The 17,255-nt window shown below is 43.6% G+C and overlaps 1 protein-coding gene across 1 annotated transcript in view; it reads left to right on the forward strand.

Moving 5' to 3' along the window:
- FARP2 (FERM, ARH/RhoGEF and pleckstrin domain protein 2) overlaps positions 1-17,255 on the forward strand; it is a 131,296-nt gene that overhangs the window by 51,089 nt on the left and 62,952 nt on the right. Inside the window, exon 4 of the mRNA XM_040429934.1 lies at positions 16,136-16,178. Coding sequence (XP_040285868.1) covers positions 16,136-16,178 — 43 coding nt within the window. The remainder of the gene's footprint in view (positions 1-16,135; positions 16,179-17,255) is intronic.

Genomic DNA, 17,255 nt, shown 5'->3' on the forward strand with positions numbered 1-17,255 from the left:
GTGTAATATAATCTGTGAACTATATTAAACTGAATAAGCCTAAAACTACTAGATAATGATGCCCTCTTTATATTCTTATATATAGTCCTCCAATCCAATGTATTTTTAGTGCCAATCTCCTGTGCCCATTTATTCTCACTCTTAGGCTACATGCACACGACTGTTGTGTGTTTTGCGGTCTGCAAATCACGGATCCGCAAAACACGGATGGCGTCCATGTGTGTTCAGCAATTTGCGGAACGGCGTGGCAAGCCTTTATTATAACTGCCTATTCTTGTCTGCAAAACGTCTGTGTGCATGAGGCCTAATACTTAATCACCTTACCTAATCTCTTCGTAAATTCTTTTATAAATTTGTGCAATAGACACCTTAGTTGCCTTAAAATTATAACAAAAGTCTGTGAATTCATCATCTTTAATAATAAAATAATGCTTGTTCTTAGTACAAGCAAAAGCATGTTTTAATTGGTGATATCTAAATTTGATAAGTGAATCGAATTCTGTCAGGGCACAATTCCTCTAAGGATCTAATATTCCCAGATGTGACTAAATGTGTTACTAGTGTAATACCACAATTTTCCCAAAACTTTAAATCCTTTAATAACATAAATTCCTTAAGACTATTATTACGCCATAAAGGAGTGAACTGTAAAGTGTGTGAAGTTCCAAGAACCATTTTAATTTTGTTCCAAACCAGATGTATCATTCTACTTATGGGGCATTGTTTCCCTCAAATTCCCATGTACAGTCAGGTCCATAAATATTGGGACATTGTCCCAATTCTAACATTTTTGGCTCTATACACCACCACAATGGATTTGAAATGAAACGAACAAGATGTGCTTTAACTGCAGACTGTCAGCTTTACGGTTCAATCTTTGTTTTATTAAGGCATAAAAGTATATGATACAACAAAGCATATCAAAGTACAAAGACATATGTAAGGTCCAATTATTGGCTACAGATAGGACTTAAAAGTACTAAAATATACAGTAACCCATATCGGATATGACACTACAGAAAATAGACTGTTGGAACCAGTCAAGGTGGTATAGATAGGGCACGTACCCTCAATCAATTGGCCAAACATTTACACTGACGGGGATAGGACAAGACGATACAAAGACAGGCAAAGACACAACATGTACATGAGGTAAGGGAAGGAAAGGGTAAAGGGGTGGACTTAATAGATCAGAGTCAGCACATTAAGAGCTACTAATGGGAATGGTGCCAGTGGTCAACCAACCTAAGAAGGAGGTAGAGGTGCGAAATTGGTTCCATGGGTCCCAGGTCCTCCAGAATGCCGAGGTAGCGTCTCGCTCAGAGGCACCCAATTCCTCCATATAAACTAAAGCGTCCATAGAATTAGACCAGGTTACTCTTAAAAGACTCTCGGTTGATCGCCATTGACGGGGAATTATCTGTCTCATGGCTAAAATAAATAACCGTAAAGCCCCCTTCTTAACCTGGGAGATCCGACCTGGGAGTATGGATAGGAGAGCTAGAGCAGGATCTGGGGTGATAGCAGTTTTGTATAGGTGGTTGTATAGAGCAAAAACATCTCGCCATAGAGGAGCCACTCCTGGACAATCCCACCAGATATGTGTCATTGTACCCGTTGCTGCGAGACACCCCCAGCAAACATCTGTTACCGAGGGGTAGAACTGGTGTAATCGAACTGGGGTCCTATACCATCTGGTGAGAATTTTATAGTTGAGCTCCTGTAAATTACAGGACACAGACAGTTTGTGTGTAAAGATAAGGACTGTCAGCTTTAATTTGAGGGTATTTACATCCAAATCAGGTGAACGGTGTAGGAATTACAACAGTTTGCATATGTGCCTCCCACTTGTTACGGAACCAAAAGTAATGGGACAATAATCATAAATCAAACTTTCACTTTTTAATACTTGGTTGCAAATCCTTTGCAGTCAATTACAGCCTGAAGTCTGGAACGCATAGACATCACCAGACGCTGGGTTTCATCCCTGGTGATACTCTGCCAGGCCTCTACTGCAACTGTCTTCAGTTCCTGCTTGTTCTTGGGGCATTTTCCCTTCAGTTTTGTCTTCAGCAAGTGAAATGCATGCTCAATCGGATTCAGGTCAGGTGATTGACTTGGCCATTGCATAACATTCCACTTCTTTCCCTTTAACTCTTTGGTTGCTTTTGCACTATGCTTTGGGTCCATCTGCACTGTGAAGCGCCGTCCAATGAGTTCTGGAGCATGTGGCTGAATATGAGCAGATAATATTGCCCGAAACAGTTCAGAACTCATCCTGCTGCTTTTGTCAGCAGTCACATCATCAAAAAATACAAGAGAACCAGTTCCATTGGCAGCCATACATGCCCACGCCATGACACTACCACCACCATGCTTCACTGATGAGGTGGTATGCTTAGGATCATGAGCAGTTCCTTTCCTTCTCCATACTCTTCTCTTCCCATCACTCTGGTACAAGTTGATCTTGGTCTCATCTGTCCATAGGATGTTGTTCCAGAACTGTGAAGGCTTTTTTAGATTTCGTTTGGCAAACTCTAATCTGGCCTTCCTGTTTTTGAGGCTCGCCAATGGTTTACATCTTGTGGTAACCCCTCTGTATTAACTCTGGTGAAGTCTTTTAAATGTTGACTTTGACACACATACACCTACCTCCTGGAGAGTGTTCTTGATCTGGCCAACTGTTGTGAAGGGTGTTTTCTTCACCAGGGAGGGAAAGAATTCTTCGGTCATCCACCACAGTTGTTTTCCGTGGTCTTCCGGGTCTTTTGGTGTTGCTGAGCTCACCGGTGCGTTCCTTCTTTTTAAGAATGTTCCAAACAGTTGTTTTGGCCACGCCTAATGTTTTTGCTATCTCTCTGATGGGTTTGTTTTGTGTTTTCAGCCTAATGATGGCTTGCTTCACTGATAGTGACAGCATTTTGGATCTCATCTTGAGAGTTGACAGCAACAGGAAGGAAGCACAATAGCCCTGTAACATCTATAAATCTCAAACGGGAGTCTGTCCGAGCCAGGGGAAGAATTTCCCTGAATAGATCTCACAGCTCAAATAATTAATTCAATTGAATTGGCTGATTCAATGAGGCATTTTCTTCCTCCGTTATCTCAATATTTGACATTATCAAAAAATAATTTAAAATCTTTCTCATTCTTTACCCAATCAGATTTGTATAGGGAAGAGAAGTACGCTACGAACTCCCGCTTGATCTCTTCAGAAAGAGAAGATGTAATACTTTAAATCTTATTGTTACCCTTTTGATTTTGAACTATAAGGGCTAAGAGTCGTCCAGGTTTTCCTGCCTGGCAGAAGTATTTCTGTCCAGAGAAGAAAACCCTATGCTAGGCATTTTCTATAAGATAATTTTTATAGTCCTCCTTTGCTTTGTTCCATTGTGATTGGACTTCTGCTCTATTATTGTTAATAATCTCCACTTGTAAGGCTTTTACCCTATCTTCTAGCAATTGCTAATTTTTAGCGAATTCAGATTTGGTTCTCTTTATTTAATTTAGCTATATATATATATTCCTCACAGGAACGCTTTAAAAGCGTCCCACACTAAGTGGATATGAGTGGAGCAGATATTTAGTGACCAGAACTCTTTAATCTCTTTGATTATATTTTCTTGCTTTTTAACAAGGTTCATCCAATGTGGGTTCAGTCTGCATCTCCTCAGCTTCCGAAAGGCATCCCTCTCTTTAACCATCAGTAAGATAGGAGAATGATCAGAAATACTATGAGCTTTGTATTTCATTCGGTATAATATATAGAGGAATTCCGGACTAGAAAGTGCTATGTCAATACTTGACATCGCTGCATATGAGCGGCTAAAGCAAGAAAACGCTCTTTTATCACCATATAAATGTCGCCATATATCTATTAATGCCATTTCCTGACAGACTCTATTTAATAGAGTTGGCCCTCCTAAGTTAATCTTTCTTTCGGATGAAGCAGAGACTCTATCTTTCTCTGGGTTCATTACATTATTAAAATCCCCCATAACTAGAATCGGGCACCTGGCCCTATAACTTACAAAATCAGCCAGATGGGACATAACATAAAAAAAGAAGGGTGGAGGTATGTATACAAACGCAAGGATGCAGACCATTCCATTCAATTGGTAATGCAAAAATACTAATCTACCTTCTTTATCGATCCTCTGGCCTAATGGAACATAGCCTAACTCCCTGTGCACGTACACACTTCCGCCTCTGGAGTTAGCTGAAAAACAAGAATGATATTCATATTGATCCCATTTCTTTTTCATGAAGTCCACCTTCTCTCGGGACACTAGTGTTTCTAAAAGACCCACTATTGCGGGCAAATGTTTAATGACAAGGTGAAAAGCAATAGTCCTTTTAAATTTATCCCCCCAAGCCGCGTACGTTCCACACGATAACTCGGTGTAACATACCCTCTACTTAGTCAATCAAGTGCTCCATGACCTGTCGGACAACCATTCCATATGTATTCCATTCCTGGTGGCTCCTGAGACAATGTACACCCACCCAAACAACCCCCCCCCCCCCCCCCCCCCACACACACACACCCTGGTTCATAAGGTGAAACAATCTCACAAACCTCTTATAATCCACTACTCCCTTCCATTCCCACTCCCGCACTACGCCCCGATATACTGCATATGTCAAGTACCTATCCCCTTATGGTCAAGCCATTCCAAAACCTCTTCAGATCTAGCAAAGAAGTGAACCTGGTCCTGATATGTAATTCTCAGTTTAGCAGGATATATGATGGAATATTTAATCTTTGCAGATGCCAATCTTTTCTTTACCTCTCTGAACTCTCGTCGCTTATTCTGTGTTTCACTTGAGAAGTCGGGATAAATCTCTATTCTACTACCATTGTACTCTAACACCTGTAGGTCTCTCTTTCTTCTCCTTACTAGATCTCTATTCGTAGAACACATCATCCTTACCAAAAGTGCTTTGTGTAGGCTCCCACTTGGTATTTTTTCCCCCGGTATCCTGTGGGCCCTCTCGACTGCGAACCATGGAGATAAATGTTCGGAGCCGAATACGTCTGTTAACCACTGTTGAGTAAACCCTGCCGGATCCTCTTTTTTGGCCCCTTCTGGGAAGCCCACAAAGCGGAGGTTTGATCTACGAGACCTATCCTCTAGCTCCGTGAGCTTCTCCCGAAGCCCTTTTTTATCTGCATCAATTACGTCCACTCTGGTATTTATTCTGTCTACCTCCTCCTTCATATCTCTAACAGATGCCTGTAAATCTTTAACCTTTTCATGTATCTTATTCATCTCATCTTTAATCAAGGAAAGATCAGATTGAGCGGAGGCGATTTCTACTGTCAGATCTCCTAAGGATTGATTGGACTGCATCTAAAATGTCCATCAACTTCTTGTCAATCAAGTCAATCCTATCCTCCATCCGCTCACTTTTCTTAGTCTCCTCCCCCTTTCCCAGGAGTCCTTTACTGTCAACCCTTATATCTTTGTTTCCCTTCTGCGCCATCCTGGTTTTAAGTTGGGGGGGATTTCAAAAATGTGTCCATCTTTGTTATCGGGCTATTCCCTCTGTCCCTTTAGAGAGTACGTTACAGTCACAGAAAATGCAATAAAGGTCAGTTAGGCTATAAAGAGACGTGTACACAAACGAAGGGCAGCCTCAAGCTCCAGATATCTCCGCACGGGGATCCAGCCAGCTCCCACACTGGTGCACAACCCAGACTCCTTCACCCTTGTTAAGTCGTCTGTCCCCACTCCCAGCCAGAGCTCCCAACACGGAGCTGACCTCAGGAAGGAAACAAGGCGTGTGAGGAGATGCAGTGTAAGTAGAACCGATTATGGACTGCGCTCAAGAAGCGAAACTAAGGCAGAGTACTCACGCACACCCATACAGCTCACTAGCCAAGGGGTCAGGAAACCACAGCCTTCATCTGAAGGCATCGAGGTGGATGATCACTCATCCCGGTTCTCAGCAGGCGGGGACAGGAGGTTCACCGGAGCACCCCGGCGTCTTCCACGCAGCAAGCTTTAAGCCCAAACTACTGAGACGGGGGATCCTCCCTGGTCATAAGGCGGCGTTCTCTTCCAACCTAGAGGGCAGTGGACGGCAGCAACACTACCGCCGCACTAGGTCAGCTTCCTTACTCAGCCCTGGGGTAGGCAGCAGATCGCGTGTTACATGGAGCGGCCCCCTAACATGAGGGGGAGGGATCGCGGCACTTCTACAACGTTACGTCATGCCGCTATGTCTGGAATGTAATTCATGGCGCCTTTACGCCGTGCCATTTAGTATTCGGCGCAGGCATAGTGAAGGAAGGACGCTCACTGGCTGCCGACTTCCTTACTGCGCCTGCGCTGAATACTGCACGGCGCAGGCGCGAGATGTACCATGCACTCAGGGCCGGCAGAAGGATGCGAATGCTGCCTGGCCCTGTCAATCAAGACTTGGAGGGCGGTGACAAAGGTGGGTGAACGGAGCCTCTAGGAGCAGGAGCAACGCGCCCCCCCACTCCTAGAGGCTAATTTGCATATTATAAAAAGTTTGATTTATGGAGTAATGGGGGCATAGATAAAACTAGGAATAGGCTAGTTCGGTTCAGCTGACATTAGCACATCTCTAATGTCAGCTAGTTTAATTTAGGTATTTCTGGTGACAGAAACCCTTTTAAGATGTGCAAATTTTTCTGTGATGCAGTTTCCATTTGTCGTTTCATTTTCCTGTTTGGGAACAACAAACTATTTTTTGCCAGCCTTCGTTTTCTACTTTTTGTGAATTCATGCAAGTAATCCAATAAAAATGAATAGTTTTTAAAGTGAAACTTTTCTTGTGGGTTTTACGATAGAATCACACGACCGTAAGTGTTTTGCGGTCCGCAAATTGCTGATCTGCAAAACCCGGATACCGGTCGTTTGTGTTCCGCATTTTGAGGACCCCACATGGCCGGCGCTATATAGAGAATGCCTATTCTTGTCTGCAAGAATAGGACATGCTCTATATTTTTTTCGGCGCCGCGGAACAGAACAACGTTATGCATGCGCTTCTCTCCCCTCATCTTAGGGATCGGTGGGGGACTCATCGCTAAGACCTCCACCGATCTAAACCTTTGGTATGTCTCTATGTCAAATAAAATGTTTTTTGAATCGCTAGTTACCTTTTAAAGGGGTATTCCCATCTCAGACATTGATGGCATATCACCAGGATACGCAGTCAATGTAAAATAAGTGTGGGTCCCAACTCTGTGAAGGGAGAGGCCCTGTTTTGGAGATATTAGCGTTTCCCAGAGGTGGGAACAGCACCTATTGGACATTGATGGCATACCCTAGCAATATGCCATGAGTCTCTGAAATAGGTATAACCCTTTAAAGGGGTTGTCCACGTGTTTTTTTTATTTTTTTTTCCATTTCATCCAAACTCACCTGCTTTCTCCGTTCTGGCTCTGTGGCCCCCAGGCTCTCTTCACTAAACATTCGGTGCCTGTCTGTCAACTTCTGCATGGATGGGGTTGCATGTGCTGCAGCTATCCACTAGCCTGAGCAGTGACGTGTTCTCAAGTAGCATATTACTCCTGCGTCATGTGTCACTTGGGGACATGTCACTATGTGGTCACTCAGCACATGTCACTATGTGGCTTCAGCACTGGCCATGACAGGGACTGAAAGTCCAGTGAAGAGCGCCACAGAACAGCGGGAAGCGGGTGAGTATGGATTTCTTCGCAGGTAATGCTGGTCTGGTGTCAAATTTAAACAAACCTGGACAACCCTTTTAGGCTGGCCATACATGCCAGACAAAAAAAGTCATGAAGGTTAACGGTGGAGATTCACTTTTTAGGTGTTGAAGCACTACTTCTTTTCCTTGGTGTTTATTTATTGTAGGCTTTAAGGCATTTTTTTTTTTTTCGCACTATTATATATTTTTTTCCCCGTATGGGGGAAGTCTGTGTGGGGAAAACACTACTACAAAAATTTCTACTACTATAATTTATGATTGACCCACATGTAACATCTGGAGAACTTGTGCTGGCTTCAAAAGTTTACATCGCATGTGCGAGAGATTGTTCTGCCAGGGATGTCAATCAAACCAGAGAGGCCAGATTAGGAGTGTGGTGAGCTTTACCTCTGCGTCTAGCTTTCCTCCCCTTGACTTGAATCTGCTAATTTACATATGTAATGAAGGTATTTTTACATGAATGAGATAAGGACAGGCAATAAGGAAAGGACTAATGTAGACAGCATCTAGAGCTTCATCATGTATTGTGGTCCATTTGGGGAACAAAGTACATGTGACCGGTTCCCTTTAAAGTCATTGAGGTCCGATTGGATCCATTAGAAATGGTTTCATTGATTCAGGCCTCTTGCACACGACTGTTGTGCATCCGTTCCGTGTATTGGGGACCGAAATTTGCAATGCACGGGCAATGTCCGTGCGGCGGCCGGGACAGTTCGAGACCCATTCAACTTGAATGGGTCCTTGATCCGTCCGCACCGCAAAAAAAGTTCTATTTTTTTGGGGTGCGGAGGCACGGACAGAAACACCACGGAAGCACTCCGTAGTGCTTCCGTTCTGTATCTCCGTGATTGCGGACCCATTCAAGTTAATGGGTCCGCATCCATGATACGGAGTGCACACAGCCCCGTGCCCGTGTATTGCGGACCTGCCGTATGCGGGCTGCAATATGGCCACGAGCACACAACGTTCGTGTGCAAGAGGCCTCAAGCTGTAAAACTGTTGTGGAAAAAAGGGCGACATGGGTTGGTTACTGTCCTCAGTACTACTTCTAATCAAAATGTGTATCCACTCAGTCCCCTGCTGCAATGCGTTATGTACTTCCCCAGCATGCCAACACTTAAAAGAAACATTTTTTTAATTTTGGTTTTCTCTTTACTCATTTTAATGTGCGACTGCCAAAATATTCTGCCGAGCGTTGCGATTTCAGAGATGTGTCAGTACTAGTACGGTATTTCCTTAATGATTGCAACTGGAGATGAGCGAATTTCCGCTTATGAAATTCGTTCACACTTCGTTTGTTGGTAAAAGGTGAATTGCGTTATGGATTCTGTTACCACGGACCATAACGCAATTCTTTGACTGAATGCATAACAGAATGCCTTTAGAGGCATTCTGTTTGTCATTCCGTCATAATATAAGTCTATGGGCTGCAAAATAGATCAGTCTCGTTTCCATTATGCAGGGGAGTCCTCTCCTGCATAACGGAAACGGGACAGATCTCTAATTGCAACATCAGTCTTTTTTTTTTTTTTTTTTTTCTGGAATCTCCGGAAATCCTTGCAGATGCCAAATCAGTGCTATCAAACCGCTTCTAAGTAAAAACTGCCAGCAGTTACAGAACAATAGTTCAAAGAACTGGATTATTATAGAGGATCATGATTAACTGCACATTATAATTGCGGCTGGAAAATGAATATTTCAGAAAAGAAGATAAAAAGTAGCTGCATGCATCGAAGTGGTCACATTTCTAGACAACATCAAAAGTCTAACGTTAAACTAGTTCAGGATAAAACACTCAAGGCATTGCAGAAAAAAGTGAGATTTAGCCCTCATGCACACAACTGTATTTTTCATCTGTGTGCTATCTGCTTTCCATGTGCATCCATGTGGCCATTCCACAAAAATTTACAGTAGATCCCTTCCATGGTCCCTATTGCTAGAATAGTCAGTGTACAGGGTGCCCATGGAAGGGATCTATATTTTGCAGACTGAAAATACAGACATGTCGGTACACACTCAGATTTGGTCACTGTCACTAGTGGAGTACCTCAGGGGTCAGTATTGGGCCCTATTCTCTTCAATATATTTATTAATGATCTTGTAGATGTCACTAAACTGTGTAAAGTAATTAACACTGAAGTGGAGAGTATACTACTACAGAGGGATCTGGATAGATTGGAGGCTTGGGCAGAGAAGTGGCAGATGAGGTTTAACACTGACAAATGTAAAGTTATGCACATGGGAAGGAATAATGCAAGTCACCCGTACATACTAAATGGTAAAACGCTCGGTAACACTGACATGGAAAAGGATCTAGGAATTTTTATAAATCGCAAACTAAGGCCTCTTTCACACTTGCGTTGTCTGGATCCATCGTGCACTCCATTTGCCGGAGGTGCCCGCCGGATCCGTAACAACGCAAGTGAACTGAAAGCATTTGAAGACAGATCCGTCTTCAAAATGCGTTCAGTGTTACTATAGCACCCAGGATGCTATTAAAGTCCTGGCTGCCATAGTAGTAGTGGGGAGCGGGGGAGCAGTATACTTACAGTCCGTGCGGCTCCCGGGGCGCTCCAGAATGACGTCAGAGCGACCCATGCACATGGATGACGTGATCCATGCGACACGTCATCCATGCACGTGGGGCGCCCTGACGTCACTCTGAAGCGCCCCAGGAGCCGCACGGACGGTAAGTATACTGCTCCCCCGCTCCCCACTACACGTTACCATGGCAAACAGGACTTTAGCGTCCTGGAAGCCATGGTAACCATTCAGAAAAAGCTAAACGTCGGATCCGGTAATGCGCCGAAACGACGTTTAGCTTAAGGCCGGATCCGGATCAATGCCTTTCAGAGGGCATTAATTCCGGATCTGGCCTTGCAGCAAGTGTTCAGGATTTTTGGCCGGAGCAAAAAGCGCAGCATGCTGCTGTATTTTCTCCGCCCAAAAAACGTTCCGTTCCGGAACTGAAGGCATCCTGATGCATCCTGAACGGATTTCTCTCCATTCAGAATGCATTGGGATAATCCTGATCAGGATTCTTCCGGCATAGAGCCCCGACGACGGAACTCTATGCCGGAAGAAAAGAACGCAAGTGTGAAAGAGCCCTTAGCTGCAAAAAACAGTGTCATGCAGCTGCTGCCAAGGCCAATAAGATAATGGGTTGCATCAAAAGGGGCATATATGTCTGTGATGAGAACATAGTCCTACCACTTTACAAATCGCTAGTCAGACCACACATGGAGTACTGTGTACAGTTCTGGGCTCCTGTGAACAAGGCAGACATAGCAGAGCTGGAGAGGGTCCAGAGGAGGGCAACTAAAGTAATAACTGGAATGGGGCAACTACAGTACCCTGAAAGATTATCAAAATTAGGGTTATTCACTTTAGAAAAAAAGACTACTGAGGGGAGATCTAATTACTATGTATAAATATATCAGGGGTCAGTACAGAGATCTATCCCATCATCTATTTATACCCAGGACTGTGACAAGGGGACATCCTCTGCGTCTGGAGGAAAGAAGGTTTGTACACAAACATAGAAGAGGATTCTTTACGGTAAGAGCAGTGAGACTATGGAACTCTCTTCCTGAGGAGGTGGTGATGGTGAATACAATAAAGGAATTCAAGAGGGGCCTGGATGTATTTCCGGAGAGTAATAATATTACAGGCTATAGCTACTAGAGAGGGGTCGTTGATCCAGGGAGTTATTCTGATTGCCTGATTGGAGTCGGGAAGGAATTTTTTTGATCCCCTAAAGTGGGGAAAATTGGCTTCTACCTCACAGTTTTATTTTTGCCTTCCTGCCTTTTGCCTTATCAACTTGCAGGATAACAGGCCGAACTGGATGGACAAATGTCTTTTTTCGGCCTTATGTACTGTTACTATGTCTGTGTGCATGGGGCCTAAGATATTGCACTTTGGTTTACTTCAGTAGTATACCTTAACATATATTTCTCCTACGTGCCACTATATAGCATCCTGTGGCATACATCAACCATTGCCACAATGTGCTTTTCTATAAAAGTGTAAGAAAAGGTAAAATGGTATGTCCATGCATACCTCTTCATTGAAGGCCAAGCAGACACTTTTGACCACCATTAGGTGAGTGGGGACCTATGGCCATGTGTTCAGATGTGTGATGTGATCACCACCTAAATGTTGTACACTTGTACACTAAGAAGGCTCAGGGTTGTGTTGCTTGTAAGTTGTTCTAAAGCAGTGTTCCTCAACCAATGGCTTCTAGGAGCAACATGTGACTTCTAGATCCACTGCTAGTGTCGGCTTATATTACTGTAAAGATAGGGGATAACTATCTGATCAGCGCTGGTACCGCCACTATCTTGGATCAGTGCTTCCTCATGCAAGAGGGAAAGGGCATGCCACCCGAAACGTTGTGTGGCAAGATACCAGGAGGTTAGATGCTTCAGCGTTCTCATGTATAAAGGAACTGTATTGAGATTTTAAAATAAAAGATTTCCTTTGGACTGCAAGAAAGTGAGTGATCTGGTGTGTTTTTCCATCTAATCCTAGAGGTGCGTATTTGAAGGTATATGGATGTGGTGGATCCATATAGCACCTGTGTGGTCAGTGATATACGTGTACAAAGATGGGACACTAAGGGGACGGAGCTCTAAACCAGCACACTAGACCTTCATTCTCAGAATCAGTGGTGGTCCTTGAGGTCAGACCCCCACTGATCTTGAAATTCTGAAATATCCTAGCTATATGCCATCACTTTATGGGATGGAAATACCCCATTTGACCTAACCTAGGCCAATCCAGGACACCTCTTTTTTTCTATTTTAAGGTTGTCTAGAGGTTGTATTTCATGATGTTCTTTTAAAAGATAAATTGCCTTCCTCTAGTGGAGTTTTTGGCTGAAAGGAGTAGATTTGCGTCCAGCATTTGTCTGTAACGAGTACGATTTATCACCCCATTCACTAGAACAGCAGGAAGGCATCCGGATAATTGCTGTTCCTAAGCAGATTGTTAATGCAAGCCTGGAAGCTAGAGTCCTTTGACCAGAAGGGTGCTGGCCCACAGTGCAGTTCTAACATGCATTTAGGATGCAATTTTTTATTGTAGCTAGCTGAAATTAATAAAATTATTTCCACTATGCAGAACACCAGGGTTTAACGAGGCTGCTAAACTGGCTAAATTGAAAGAACTGCACCATGTGCCTGCACCTTATTAAGTGTCCATTTCTTTTAGGCTGGTTTTACACCAGTGAGTGTCACGCTCCGGATTCGCAGTGCAGCTCTCGTTCTGAACTTCCAGCACTGACGGGGTCGCATAGCATTATGTCAGTGTTATCCAATACATTCCAGACCTCTAAGGGTTATGTAGCATCATAAATCAATATAATGCTATGTGACCCCGGCAGTGCTGGAAGTTCAGAACAGGAGCTGCACTGCGAGTCCGGAGCGTGACACTCGCTGGTGTGAAACCAGCCTTAGGGAGTGCTCAGATTAGAGCTCATAGTCCTCATGGGATGTTTTACTACAAAACCAGTGAGCACTGGGGTTTTCTAGTAAGGGCTTAGGGGTTTGTGTTCAGTGGCCATGTTGGATTTATATATTTTTTTCCCCAGTTACGACATTCACAGTATGGGATAAATATGGGTTTTCTAAGACTTTTTAACTGATCTGTCCTCTGGATAGGTCATCAGTAGATCAGTATTGGTAAGACAACTGGGACTCCCGCCGATAAGCTGTTTGAGAATGCATCTGCGCTCCTTTATGCACTGCAGCCTTCTCACAGCTTTCCCTAGGTTGTGTGACGTCACGTTCATCGGTCACATGGCCTAGGAGCAGCTCAGCCCCATTGAAGTAAATGGGGCTGAGCCGCCATATCAAGCACAGCCGCTGTACAATTTACTGTAAGTTGTAAAGCGACAAGCTGACAGTACGTGTGCTAAGGGTGTTCTTTGGGATGTTCAAAGTCTGGGATATTTTTTTAGAACCCAGCCCTGATCTATACTTCTTCACACCTTTGTCTTTGACCTGTTTGGAGAACACCTTGGCCTTCATGTTGTTTGCTTAGTCATCTAGACTTGGGGCCTTTCAGAACAGGCATATTCATACTCGCATCATGTGACACTTTGCACCCAGGGTGACCTTATTCATCTAAAGATGACTTCAGAAGTTAATTAGTTAGACTTAGGGCAGGGCAATTTAGCAAAAAAATTTAATCTTGATTATTTTCAATTTACAGATTTTTCCTTGATTTTAGAATTTTTTCTCACGATAAGTTTTATTTTTCTGTCATTGTAGTTTTTAAGGAACGCCATTTTGGTATACATATAACCGATTTAATTACCGTACCTTTTTATTTTTTATTTTGGTGTGCGGTAATGGGGAAAAAAGCTTTTTTTATTGTTTTTTGCACTTTACATTTATGACACAACTGGGATGATACTTTTATTGTATGATCAGTACAAATGTGAGGATACAAAATATGTACAGTTTTGTTTTTTTACTACTTTAGCAAAATCAATTTTTGGCGCATTTCAAGGGTAGTTTTTGGGGTACAGATTTAACTTTTTTTTTTTTTTTGCAGGGGAGGCGGATAGGAACAATTCTATTCTCTTTGCATTTTTAGTTTTTTTACATAGTCATGGCAAGCCTATTGCCAACGCAACGCATCGCCACCCCGCAATTGTATTCACAGAGGCTAATGGTAATCAGGAGTTTCTGTGTAACTGGCTAGATACCGCAGTCGCTATTGACCCTGGAATCTAGTGAGTTAAGCGTCCTGCAACCGAGTTAACCCACTGGGATCTGGAAAGCTTTAGTGGGTCTCTTCAGGGTTAATGGGCTGCAGGGACTGAAAAGACTCGTATATGCTGCTATGATGCAGCACTCCATAAGAAAATACATAAATAAAAATGTTGCGCTGTCGTTAGGCCAGACTAAGGCTACTTTCACACTTGCGGCAGTGTGATCCGGCGGGCAGTTCCGTCGTCGGAACTGCCCGCCGGATCCGCCGATCTGCCGCTGACTGAAAGCATTTGTGAGACGGATCCGGGTGCGGATCCGTCTCACAAATGCATTGCAAGGACGGATCCGTCTCTCCACTTGTCACGCGGACCGACGGATCCGTCTTGTACATATTTTCACATTTTTACCGATCTGCGCATGCACATGACAGAACGACTGATCCGGCATTCCGGTATTCTGAATGCCGGATCCGGCGCTAATTCATTCCTATGGGAAAAAATGCCGGATCCGGCTTTCAGGCAAGTCTTCCGTTTTTTTCGCCGGAGAGAAAACCGTAGCATGCTGCGGTTTTCTCTTTTGCCTGATCAGTCAAAACCACTGAACTGAAGACATCCTGATGCAAACTGAACGGATTACTCTCCATTCAGAATGCATGGGGATATGCCTGATCAGTTCTTTTCCGGTATAGAGCCTCTGTGACGGAACTCTATGCCGGAAAAGAACAACGCAAGTGTGAAAGTAGCCTTATAAGGCTACTTTCACACTAGTGTGTCTCAGGGGCTCTATACCGGAAAAGAACTGATCAGTTTTATCCCCATGCATTCTGACTAGAGAGTAATCCGTTCAGGATGCATCAGGATGTCTTCAGTTAGTCATTTTGACTGATCAGGCAAAAGAGAAAACCGCAGCATGCTACGGTTTTATTTTTTTCCATAGTAATGTATTAATGCCGGATCCGGCATTCCGAATGCCGGATCCGTCCTTCCGGTCTGCGCCTGTGCAGACCTTTAAAAATGAGAAAAAAATAAATACCTGATCCGTTTTGCCTGATGACACCGGAAAAACGGATCCGGTATTGCAATGCATTTTTCTGACTGATCAGGCATTTTTCCGACTGATCAGGACCCTGATCAGTCTGAAAAATGCCTGATCAGTCAGAAAAAAATTACAAGCGTTTGCATACAGTTTGCCTGATCAGGCAACGGTAATGCCTGCCAGAATCAAACAACGCAAGTGTGAAAGTACCCTAACCCCTATTTTGGGGTTTCATAGCAGAAGTTTATTATATGAAGTCCATTTTAATTCCCGGTTGAAATGCAACAATAACATTTTGACCGTCTTAAAGCAGTGGATGCTGACAGAAAAGAAGTAATGCAAGTGTGAACAGTGTTTATGCATAAGGCATTGTGACATCTCCCTTCGTCCCCTCTGAATTCCAGCCGGGAGACTCCTCCGTAGGCACAAAATGTCAGAAATGTGTTTGGAGGGAGAACATCTCTGTGTGGACCTCTACGTCTGCAGTTTATGGAAGGATCACATATGGCAATCGCATTGATGTTTGGAATGTGGATCACATAATGAGTAGAACAGTAAAAGAAGTGATTGTGCATTTACAGATCCACCCATCATCTTCTGCTTTTAATTATTACAATATAGCGCTCATAATGCCCATAAAAAGTAAACTCTTGAATATTTTCCTATTTTAGGTGTGGTTGGAGCCGCTGAAATTTGTGAACAAGCAGCTGCGCAGTAAGTTCACTATTTCTTTTATTAGGGCTGACATATTTCAAAGCTTTAGTAGAGCAATTCTATGTAAATGCCTTTCCTTGTCCGAATCTGACTATGATTTCCATATAGAGATGTAGCAGAGCTTAGCTGGCTCATTAATACATCTTCATGTGTAATTTGTAAATGTACGCTATTATTTTAGCTTGGTGATCCTCCTGAAATAATACATCTCAACAGCTTAAAATAAAGGGAGTGCGCCACCAGGAAATTCACGGTTAGGGTCCATTCAAGCGTCTGTATGTGTTTTGTGGATCCACAAATTGCGGATGCACAAAACATGGACACCGGCAATGTGCGTTCCACATTTTGTGGACCGCACATCTCCGGCATTCTCGTAGAAAATGCCTTTTCTTGTCCGCAATTGCAATTTTTTTGCAGATCCGCAAATACGGATGCGGACAGCACATTCCGGCCCTACTGAAAATGAATTGCGGAATGGATGCAGACCCATTTTGCGGACGTGTGAAAGGGATTCTCCGTTTTTTATTTTTTATATATCCTCAGGATAGGTCATCAATATCTAATCAGCGGGGGTCCAACTCCCGACACCCCCGCCGATCAGCTGTTTGAAGAGTGAATAGGACGGAGCTGTCCCATAGAGGAGAATGGGGGCGGAGCAATTGTAATTACACTGCTGCAGTTGTGACAGCGAGCAGGTCGACAGAGCTGCGCTTCAAACAGCTTATCGGCGGGGTGTCGGGAGTCGGGCCACAGTCGATCTGATATTGATGACCTATCCTGAGGAAACTGGTGTAAAGTAGAACTGGCTTAGCTGTCCATGGCAACCAATCAGATTCCACCTTTCATTTCTCAAAGCTCCTTTGGAAAATGAAAGGTGGAATCTGATTGGTCGCTATGGACAACTAAACCAGTTCTACTTTACACCAGTTTGATAAATATCCCCCTTTGTCTATTTGATCTGATCCGACTGCGGTCACAGTGCGCACATAAAACCTTTTGCTTTTGATTCAATTGGGAACATCCATGATTGTGCTGTTTGCCATGGTTTCTGTGTTCCTGTGTGTACTTAAAGAAAAC

This window comes from Bufo bufo, chromosome 4 (genome assembly GCF_905171765.1).
Source record: "Bufo bufo chromosome 4, aBufBuf1.1, whole genome shotgun sequence".
Classification (NCBI taxonomy): Eukaryota; Metazoa; Chordata; class Amphibia; order Anura; family Bufonidae; genus Bufo; species Bufo bufo.